Source organism: Lemur catta, chromosome 9, assembly GCF_020740605.2.
Source record: "Lemur catta isolate mLemCat1 chromosome 9, mLemCat1.pri, whole genome shotgun sequence".
Lineage (NCBI taxonomy): Eukaryota > Metazoa > Chordata > Mammalia > Primates > Lemuridae > Lemur > Lemur catta.
This window is the reverse complement of record NC_059136.1, coordinates 48,356,892-48,368,976: the sequence shown is the minus strand read 5'-3', so window position 1 is coordinate 48,368,976 and position 12,085 is coordinate 48,356,892. Positions and strand designations below refer to the sequence as shown.

General features: G+C 32.6%; 1 protein-coding gene across 3 annotated transcripts in view; it reads right to left on the bottom strand.

The window, feature by feature from the left end:
* CSMD3 (CUB and Sushi multiple domains 3) overlaps positions 1-12,085 on the bottom strand; it is a 1,082,068-nt gene that overhangs the window by 25,142 nt on the left and 1,044,841 nt on the right. For all 3 annotated transcript variants that reach the window (XM_045561854.1, XM_045561855.1, XM_045561856.1), the window contains 4 exons: positions 10,528-10,707; positions 8,789-8,962; positions 3,980-4,153; positions 3,022-3,095 (listed from right to left, as the gene is read on the bottom strand). In XM_045561854.1, the coding sequence (XP_045417810.1) occupies positions 3,022-3,095; positions 3,980-4,153; positions 8,789-8,962; positions 10,528-10,707 (602 nt within the window). The remainder of the gene's footprint in view (positions 1-3,021; positions 3,096-3,979; positions 4,154-8,788; positions 8,963-10,527; positions 10,708-12,085) is intronic.

Below are 12,085 nucleotides of genomic sequence, written 5' to 3'. Positions count from 1 at the left end.
GGTGTGAGCCGCTGCACCTAGACTGTAATATATTTTTAAACAACTAATTTTTATATTTTTTATTATGTGTTTATACTAAACATTTCACCCAAGAAAAATTTAGGCAGCTTCTAATAAAAGACTAAGATAAATTAAGATTAATAAAATTAGATAGGCAAAATCATAAAACTGAAGAGATAACAGATGCTTAAGATAAGATGCAAGGGTTTTTTATTGACTAAGCATCAACTGTGGCCTGTGATTCCTGGTTTAAGAAAAGTTTAATTTTTTTGAGTTTGTATTCAAAAACAATAAGATTTTAATTGAAAAAATAAATATTTATGAGTTTTTTCTTTCATAATTCATGTCATTATACTCATCATTTAAGGTAATATAACACTGTGTAAAATATTTGCCTCATTCAATGTAATAGATACTAATATCAACAGGGAATTATGCATTATCACCACGGTTATTTTGGTAGGGTTGAATATCTTATGGTTAAATATCTTGAAGTTAAATAAAGAGTCAGATTAAAAACATTTCATATCTATAATAACTTTATGTACCAAGCCCTAAATCCAAATAATGTATCTTCCATTGCCCAGAGCTCAATTTAAAGAGCAATACAACAGTTAATGCGTACATGTGCTTGGTATTTACTCCATAATTAATCTAGATGTTTATCAATCATTTTGGCAGCTATTCCCTTCACTACCAATCTATTTTTAGCCAAAGTTATTCCAATTTATAGTATTTTGAATAACAAGAGAAAAAATGTTAAGTGTCTTTTTTCAACGATAGAGTTTTCACCAACCCTAGCAACAGGTTTTATATTTTTATGTTAATAAACTATATTTGTGTTCAAAAATCTACTATATAAATCTATATAGAAAAAGAGTAAACAAATGAAGACATTAAAGAGAAAACTAAGAAACTTATTTGAGTGCTTCTGCAATTCATAATCCTCTTTTGCCCCTCCCAGAAGTGAACTTTCTACAGCTGTAATTTTACTTCAGAACTCACTACTGGCCATCTTATCAAAGCATGATGAATACAAAAGTTGGGACATTCTGATTCTTTCTCTGGAAATTTGGAATTGAGATTGAGACAATCACTTTCTGTATGTGGCTGAGATGTAAATAGAAATGATGCACATTTGGCCATATGGCCAATCCACAGAGAGAAAATATGAGGCAAAAAAATAGAGAGCAATAGAAAAGACTGAGTACTGCTGTCCAGTGCCAACACTCTGGGTTTGATGGGTCTCATCTGGTTTCCTTCACTTGGGGGTCTTGGACATACCCGCACATAATTTGTAATGCCTTTAGGCTTAAGGCTCAAAACAGTTTCTGTTATTTGCAAGCAAGAGTTTTTTTCTCAACTGATAAAGATACCTTTTGCATAGAAGACCATATTCATCTGGAATCCACCAATAAATTGGTATTAGCTAGAATTACATAACTTGTTATTGTATTGGCTTTATACATATTTAGTTAGCATATTTAGTATGTATGTACATACATACATGCATACCTGCCATATGCATGTATAAGAGCTGATGTCCCTAATTTAAATATTCAGTAAATTTTTAATTTTAATTATCATATTTAAAATCTAGTCTACTTATATTGATCTAGATAGAATATAATGATCTGATAGATGTTTATTAGTCCAAATAATATAAATTCAAGATTAGGTTAACTTCGTGATAACATTTTTCGTTGATTACAATAGAATTATTAAAATGCAGAGTTAATGATTCTATTCATTTTGCTGGATGACTCTTTTAAACTCAATCATTTCCATTATCTCAAAAAACATTTACTAGAAAAGACACATATTCTTCAGAAAAATCAGCCTGATTCAGTGCACAGACACTAACATTACGATTCTGTATTCTATCATGATGCTGTTATCAACTTGCTCTGTGATCAAAGCAAGTCACATTCAGTTTCTTCGTCTATGTGATGATGAGGACTAATGCTGTGTAGCTAGTTGTCCATTTTTCAGGATTTAGATCAATTGATACAAACTTTTATAGATAAATGAATCTAAAGTTCTCTAAAAACAGTGATAAAATAGAGACTGAGACTCGTTTTTACACTTTTGTATTATCTATACAGGACTGAGGGAAACCAGAAGAATTGGAAATGCTATCAAATCAACGTTCATACTGTGCCTGAACTGTAGATAAATGGAAACTATTTTTAGCAACAAAAATATGGCACCTTAGATGAGCCCTTCTTTTAGAAGTGGATGTTCTTCAGGTTCACACAGAATTTCACACAGAATAGCACAATTTAGAAAACCCTGCAACACAAGGCAATTGGGTAATGTGTAAATTGGCTATTTCCTTTCAGAATCAGTATGTACTTTGGCTCCCCTTGGACCCCTGTAACAGAAAACTAGCTGAATCTCTACCTAAAATTTAAATTGGAAAAAGAGAGAAAGAAAGTCAGCCACACATGACTGGGCATGTTAAAGAATTCTAATATAACATCCAACTATGTGTTGCATAATAAAATCTCATAGTCATTTCCAGAAATTTCCCACATCAATGTCAATGTTTAAAAGAAATTTTTAGTCTTATACACAATTAATGCTTTATTGAATAACCACATTTTAATATTTTAGCTGTTTGTCTCAAAAGTCTCTTCTTTAACCTTTTTCATCTTTACTTTTCCTAACTATCCCCACTTCTTGTAGAGTTTATTCCTTTCCTCCTTCACTTATTCTTACTTACTGTCCTCTACATACTTCTTATGGATTTTCCTATGCTCACTACTATCTCCATTTTTTCTTTTATTTTACCTTTATGTTCAGTTAGGCTATTTTATTGAAGCATATTTTTCTTTTCCTAATTTCTTTTACTTTCACCCTTTTCTTGTCCATTACCTTTTTTTAATGTGCTTATGAATGCAGATATAAGCATACAAAATGACTTTTTATTGTTTGTCAACAAGATTATATGCATATGAACCAACGAAGCATTTTGTCCTAGTATTATACTAAATGGAGATATCTATTTAAAGTACCCACTTGAAATCCGAAAGTATTGTTCTGAGATCCATGTCGTGGCACACCTGGGTTTTCACACGAGGTACGGGTGGGTTCTAAAGTGAAGATTAAAAGCATAATATTCCTTTAAAATTTATAATGGTCATATTTCTCTCATACAAAACAGTTTTAAATGACCAGGGGTTTATGCAAATCTAATAGCATCTCTCCATTGATAGAAAACTGCTAACTTGGAAGCAAGAAATTCAGGTAGACTACATTTCATAGTCAATTCTTGAACTTTGAACCCTTCTAAAATAAAAGCACTTGACATCTAACAAACTCTGTGGCTACAAAGTTAAGGAAAAATAAAGGATATGAAAGAAGTACACATGCATAAAACATTTGCTCAAGAACCTTGCTAAATTATAATTTAGGCAGAATAATACTCCCCTGAAGTTTTTTCTAGAAAGAGGACTTAGTAATTTAAATTTCACTGACACCTGTAGGAGATTCAGGTATAAAGAATGGTAGATAATATCTGAGTTGGTTTGTTTGCATGAAAAATTATTTGATTAGTTTACCAAAGATGGCATTTAATTTTAGGATTACAGAAATGTACTTACAGTGAATTTGAAATCAGTAGACCTTTTGGATATTTTTGGAACAAGTCTCATTTCATATGAATATGCTTTATTAACTATAAGATCTAAATAAATATTGGTACTTAATAATGTCATTAATCTGAAAGCTTTTTATTATTTTACTGATATACAACAAAATTATTTCAAATGTTTCTTCTAGAAGCTTAAAATGCCAAAAATAATGTCATATGTTCTACCAATATTCATTTTCAGTGCCTTCTAATTGGTTCAATATGTTACATTTGTTTTTCATATTTAGCTAACTATAGATTACAGGATAAAGAAAACCATTAAATGTCACTGCTACCTATTAATTCCAAAATTACTGAGCATAATGAGCCTTTAATTAATATTACCTATGCAGTGAGGTGACGAACCACTCCAAGTGCCATCTGCTTGACATATTCTGGTGCTGGATCCCACTAATATGAAAGGAGAATTGCAGCTGAATGAAACCTCAGACTGGTATATAAAGCTTTTGCCTTCTCTTTTTCCTTGGGCAGGTATGCCAGGGTCACCACAAAACTTTGCTGAAAGTGAAAACAAAGACATTTATAGCAAAGATTTAGAATTTGGTAGAGTACACAGTTTAGAAAAATGGTGACAACTAATTGGAATATTGCATTAAAATGACATATTATCCATGATAATCTATTCCAATGAAAAATTTTATATTTTCTAGCTTATATCTACATGAATAAATATCAAATAAAAAATCAGTGTAATGTTCAAATAATTAGTTAGATTCAGATATTTTCCACCTACTAGACTACCTTAATAAATACAGACATTTTTATATTTTTGTTGGTTTGTGTCAACCAGATTCAAATCACATATTTCAGGCTGCAAAGTTGAAATACACTTGTAAAAAGGCATGTAATTCATAGTAACTCTGTCAAAAAGAACCCACCCATAATATTCCAGACTGTACTCTACAGATTGCAATGCCATTTACATGTATATTAAAAATATGGTTATTTGTTTTATTATACTCTGAATACTCTGAACACCTGGAGCACATAACCCAGTATTTTACTGCCTTCCTCTTCAAAATAATGTTGGTATTTTTTAAGAGAAAAGGCCATCGGAGTCCAAATCTATACAAAACTAAAGGATCTCAATGTCCTACAACAACTGCTGAAGAGATCAACTGGACAGAATTATTAAACAAATTGATTAGATGATTCCATTCAACATATTTATTAATTACTAAAGTCAAACACCATTCTATGTGGTTTTGGACACTTGGACATATCAGTAAACAGAATAGGATTCCTGCTCTTGTGGAGTTTTTATATTTGTGAGAGAAGCAAACAAACAATAAACATAATAAATAAATTTTAAAGAGAAGGTAATATGTGGGTAGGCAGTAGGTCCTATGAGAAAAAATAGTTCAGGGGAAGAATATCAAGACTGTGTGTGTGTGTGTGTGTGTGTGTGTGTGTGTGTGTGTGTGTGTGTGTGGTGGGTGGTAGGAGATTAGGGCAGTTTTAAATAAGTGACAAAGGTGTTGCTCACTGAGAAAAAAGTGTTTAGCCATGGTTATATCCCAAGGGAGAGCCTTCTGCTGAGGATAAACAGCATTGCCAAAGCCCTATGCTGGGGCATGTCTAGCAAGTTGGAGGAAGATAAGGAGGCCAGTGTGGCTGGAGCAAAGTGAGCGTGCAGAAGTGTATGAGGGATGAGATCAAATGGTTTCAAGTTGAGTAGATAACCCAGGCAAATGTACCTATAACAAATGCTTTCAATATTTTTTATTGGGGTAAAAAATACATAGTTTATAATTTATAAATTGAACCATTTTGAAATGTACTCAATTTTCAAATATGCTGATTTAGTATCTGAAAGTGTATGTCCCTTTAAAGCAAACAAACAGCAACAACCAAATACTTTTAAGTATAAATATTGCCTTAAGAAGGTTATAGGTTGGGTGACCGTAAAATGTATCATACAAACCAAGACACTTCTGAGAGCAAAATGGGGACTCTAAATAAAGCAGATACCTGCCAGGACAACAGGAATAAACTAGGAATGCCCAAGCCTACTGGGATGCATGCATATCTTAATTATAGAATACCATAGTCTTGGGCTCATTATTCAAAGAAAGACCTTTCCTGCCATTCAAGACTCAAGGATAAACTTGAATTTTCAAACCTCTTTTTAGTAACATTATCTAAATGTTTGAAACAGTTAAAAGTAATCATTAAATAAAAATTTAAACAAAATAGAGGGGAAAAGTTCAGCGTAAAGTAACACAGTTAAAATAACACAATAACCATTGGTTTATTGTGTTCTAATTTTCACCATCTCTTTGGTATCCTAAACCTTTGTGCTACTTGGCATTCAAGCACTTCTGGCAATAACGTATATCATCACACCCTGAGGACCAAGAATCTGGTCATATCTAGCACATTTTGAGTTCAATAGCTATTTCCTCAGTAAACATCATGAATGGCATTTCAGCTTGAGTGATTGTTTCTATCACTTATTTCATAACCTGTTTCTGAAGTGTTTCTCTTGCATATTCTGCTAAGTCATTCATCTCAGAATCTTATACCTATTCAACAAAGAAAAGAAAGGAGACTCAACAACCTAAATTCCTCAATTCCTTACCACCCTCTCTGTGTGTCATTCCATCTGCTTTCTATCTGTGTATTTGCGTGTAGTAAACCAAACAACCTACTGATGTCAGGTTTAAAGGCTTATAACACAGGGTTTATTTTTAAATAGCTTCAGTTCACAAAGACAAACTTTAAGATGAAAGGACATATCTTTAACAAAATTAAAGAGAAAAAACACTCCTCTTTATAAAGTCTCTAAAATTAATGCATTTGTCTACTCAATGGACAAGAGCATTGCTCTGTAAGTCCACTTTTTCTGAACTTGAATTCATACTCTGCCATTTACTAGCTGCATGACCTTAGGCCACATATCAATGTAGCTGGTTCCCTGAATGGTGGCAAAGTTACACTGTGTCCTTACAATTTGATTTCCCTCTCTGAGCTCAAATATCATTATCCATGAAAATGTCATGACCAAACATATTTCCCAGGAGCTCTGTTACATGCAGTAGAAATGATACATGTAAAGAAGTTGAGGCAAAGTTAGCCTTATTATATCTGGACAGCTATTCTAATTCAAACGTCAATAAATATTTTATTATTTGTATTTTAATAGAACCAGAAATAAAATACCATATCAAGATAACTTCTTGATCATGTTTTTTTTTTTTTTTTTTTTTTGGTCATATCAAACAAACAAGCAAACCTGCCATAAACCCATCTTTGTAAAACCTCCTTGATCCTATCTATTCTGGAGTAGCCATGGAGTATCTAGTCTCATTCAGAATACATTCGTATTTTCTAAGATGATCGTTACCATGAATCATAATTTTAAGGGCCAATTTGTGTGACATCAATATTGAGGCACTGGAACAGACTTATTCTAAAAATCGTATTACAATACCTGGAAGGAACTCCTTTGGATATTACATGAACTGCAGTCTAATAGACCACAAGTGTAATAATAATTTAGTTTTATCTCTCATGCTCAATCTAACTGGTTAATAATTTATCTCTGGAGCAAATGTATTATGAGTGATCTGATGAGCCAGTAAAATGGTGGTGTGTATGCCCAGTATTTGCCATCACTTAATAGGAAGCTTTTCAGATAAACTATGCCAAAGTACACCTAATAATTTGTTTCCAGTTAGTCATCATAATTCTATAGTAGGTCTACTAAACGTATTTATTTTATACTAAAATATCTGTTTCATTCAAAAGAATATTTATATAAAATATGAGTTGCAGTAAGTTATTAAATGACTATGAACCTGACACTCAACTTTGAAAATTACTAATACTGTTGCAATTCTTTGTGAGCCCCACCCAGATCAAGCACGGGTAACATACTTTGTCTCATCCTGAATTCTAGGTTTTTCATTTCCATACATTTCTTGGTAATTTTACCACATTTATGTGTGTGTGTATGTGTGTCTATGGTGTGTATATATATATATATATGTGTATAAATGTATATGTATATATGAGCACTAAATTGTTTAACTTTACCACTAAAAACAATGCTGGTATCATTTTTCTTGTACATGTCTCTTCAGGCACATGTACAAAATATTATGTAGGGCATATACCTAGGAATACAATTTCTGGGCAATAGACTCTGTGCATCTTTAACTTTACTAAATAATGACAACTAGCTTTGCAAATGGTTGTGTGAATTTACACACCCATCAAGAATCTATAGAAATTTACATTGCTCCACATCCTCACCAATACTTGATACTAATTTTTTTTTTTCAATCTATTGGTTAGGCAATAGCTGTCCACGTCTTTTGCTCATGTTATTGTATTGTCTTTTTTGTTTTAGAAAATATTTACATATTCTAAATATTACCACTGTTTTCAACACATATTGATTATATTGTCCAAGTTTGTGCTTGGTCTTTGACAATAAGAAATTTTAAAATTTTAATGTAGCTGATTTTTTCAACTTTTCAATTTATGGGTTATACCTTTTGCATCTTGTTTAAGAAATTCTTCCTTAACTTGAGGTCATTTAGACACTTAATATTTAAAACTTTTATATTTATGTTTTTCATAAATCTGTCACTGATTTATTGTTTGGTGTGAGATGTGTGTGTGTGTGTTTGTGAAACTCTGTTAAAAATAATAATCTTTTATCTCTATGTTTACCCTGGTAACTTTAGATGTATAATCACAATCATTATTATGACAATGGCATCATAAGAACTTGATTTGAATGAACATGTAGAAGTGACATGGATTTATTGCAAAAAGAGATTTGAAAGTAAATTACAGAGTATTCATCTAAGACAAATTGGACATAAATATGAATAATTTTCCAGCATTAGAATTAAGAGGGTCTTTAGTTTGAAAAATAATTTTGAAAAGTAATAAAAGTTTATAAACAAAGCAGGTTAGCCTAAAATTTGAAGTCCAAGCAGAAGGAATATAATAATTGGATTACATGAAAATTAGCTACATTGGTAAATACTGGCTTTCTTTTAATTTTAATTAGGCATTGGAGGGAGCTTAACAATCACATATTTGTTCTACAGAAATTTGAAACTTTTAAGTAACAGCTGTTACTTAAAATATAATTTTAAGTATGGAAATTATACTTACGTAAGCACTGTGGTACTTCACCACTCCAGGTACCATTCCCTACACAGGTCAAAACAGCAGGAAAGGATAGTTCATAGCCTGGAGAACAGATGTAGCTTATACTAAAGCCCCAGTCGAAATTTGTTCCTTCTAGCCTTCCATTAGAGATCTGGGGAGGAGTTGGGCAGGTAACAGCTGCAATTACATTAACAGTGATTAGACACAGCTGTTGAAATATCCTGGGTGTAAAAAATATAAATAAATATCATTAGAGGAAGCATATGTGCTAATTTAACCTTTTTGAGGACAATATGGTGTGACATGTTTTATTCTCCTGGTAGTATTTCTGAGACATCCCTGGAATTAATCCCTCTAGGATGCAACTTTTTCTTGGCAACATAATGGCTACTGCTTGTCAGAGATTCTCTTACAAAATAGCAAGCTGCCTGACATCTAAGGGAAGGCAAATAGAGGGTGACCTTCTATCTAGTATACTGTAACTGATAAATTATTGGTTTTATATAAAATAATTTTCAATGACCTTCAGATAGACTGAAGAGCTGGGCTGTTTGGTTATATATAGTGTCAGTATTGTAACCAAGGAGTTTGGAAGCAGTTCTGTGACTTTTTTGAAAACACAGGTCATGAATTTGATTAAAATATACAAATTGGTTCTCTTTAACCACTTAGATTCATATGTTAAAACCTACAGAATTTATAAATGCATTTTTAAATTTTTTAAATGTATTTTGTTTAAATTGCTTCAAGTTGTCAAGTAAAGACAGGTTGGATAATGTAGAGATGAAAGAAAAAGGAAGGGTGCTGAGTTCAAAATCTAAAAATGAGGAATAATTGTGTTATTTGTACGAACAATATATTTTTAATAATATTTTGGTGTTGGTTAAAATTGAAATTATCAGTATGAAATAATGACTGTATAAAATAACTTCTAAAATGTAAAAATGTCTATTCATATATGTTCATAATTTCATTAAATGTATATTTAAACTGATCTGATTCTGAAACAATAATCATGAAGAAAAATATAAAAACATTGCAGTTATTTTTTGTTAGATTATAAGTCAGGGAGATATTAAACTATTAGTCCACAGACACTTTAAAAATGCCTGGATGAGAAATCTCAATTATTACAAATCAAAATTATTATAAAATAATATACATTGTCTGATATTACCTCTACAGTATTCCACAATTGATCCAAAAAATCGGCAAAAAAATTCATTAAAATATTTCCACTGGAAAAACAAACAGCATAAAATAGCAAACCTGTGCCTATGTTGGCTAAAACATTAATTCTAGCTTGCATTCTTAGAACAAACAGGTTCTCTCCCTTAAGAAAAATTACAATTCTATAATCCAGGCTGGCTGTTCTCAAATTATAGAAAGTATTTTTCCCCATCCTTGAATGACTTGACCCAAGTGGATGGGCAAATTATTTATAATTCATTAAGGTTAGTAATATTAATAAAACAGAAATAATATTTTTGTTCTTTTGGTTACACTAAAGCTCATTGTCATCACTCACAGTAAGATACAATGTTTATGTCAAAGTATCACTTTTAAATCCTGTATATTACACTATGGTTAAAAAAATGGCATCAGCCATTTTTCAATACTAGAAAAAGAAATGGAATTAAGGCTAAAAACCATTATTTAAATGTACTTTAAATCTGCATATAAAACATAAGAAAATACATAGTGGTTACCATTTTAAAATGTTGAAGAAATTATTATCATACCTCTACAAGTTGGCATTACTCCACTCCATGTGCCATTAGTAGTACAAGTCCTGATTCTGGAGCCATTCAATTCCATTGTGTAGCCTGGCTGGCACATGTAAGAAACATTTTGTCCAACCACATAATCATCTCCATATCTCAGTCCATTGGCTGGTATACCTGGGTCTCCACAACTGATTACTAACAGTATTGGATTGGAAGAGCAGATGGTTAATGTGGCATGTATTTAATGAAGAGGAGTAGTAAGCATATGGCATACTTAATATATAGGTAGGGAAAATTAGTTATTATATTTATTTTTAATCATAAACCACAAGCATATTTAAGCCACATACTGGCAATTCCAGATTATGATCACAAATACTTATTACAGATTCTACACATATGGTTCAGAAACTGTTATTTACACCCTGAAAAGGCTAGGTTAATATGCCATTGTGTTATAGTGAACTCTAATGCAGTCACCTCTTTTACCTGCATTATAAGACCACAGAGAAATCATCCTATGGAAGCAGATTTCTAACTTGATATTTGAAGTCTGTTTCTTCCATATGGCTACTGAAATCTCTAATTTACAGGTTTACTGAACTGAGAGCATATTTTCTGCACAGCAGCAATCAACTGTATATTATAATGGTTTTTTAATTAAAACAATGGTAAGTCCAAAAAGAATATTTCTTACTGAATAAATAAAAGAATGAATAAAGTATAAAATGTGAATTTATCCCATACAGGGTGGGACACATAATTTGTAGGTTCAGTGCAAAATGAAAATGCCACAGTTGGTAGAGCAAAACTTATTTCTCATTTTTCTCAGCTAGCCACCAACCTAGGCAGAAGAGCAATCCCCAACACATTGCAAGTTCCACTCTGGAATGTACTTGCTACCTGGATTGTGGGTGGGTGAGAGGACTCATCAACCCAACTCCTTGTCCATGTTGCTGCCAGCCCAGGACAGGAATAGCTGCTGCTCTGCTCTTCCCCAAGACTTCATGAATATACCCAACACTGACCATCCCCACGTTTGCACCCAACCCCCACTAGAGGGTAGGACAACAGTGTAATGTGAATCTCTCTCTACTGAGGACACAATTGACAGGCTGAGTTGAGGGCGTCTGTGGTCCCAGAGTAAAAGCAGGAATGGGGAGGTCAGCCAGGGCCAGGGGCACCAGGCTGTGGGGAGCAAAAAGCTGAGAACCCATCCCAAGGATGCAAGGAGGAAGGCAGGAAGGCAGGCCACACAGGAGCAGAGGCTCCAAGCCCTTAGCACAAGCGCCATTGTCACAGAGCACTTTGGTTATGAAACAAAAAATTGAAGATGTAATTGTTAAGAATTTTGAGATGACTATCACAGAGCACTAAACTCTAAGCACAGGACGCTTTTGAGCATGGGGTTCTATCAGTTGCACTGGCCTCATGCCCGTGAGTGTAAATGTATATATAATATTACGATTTATTTATCATGCCACCCCAAAACTTTCAAAAACTTGAGATAGCTTAGAAAATACAAATAACACAATATGGCATTTAAATAAAACACTACAAAGATTATACATAA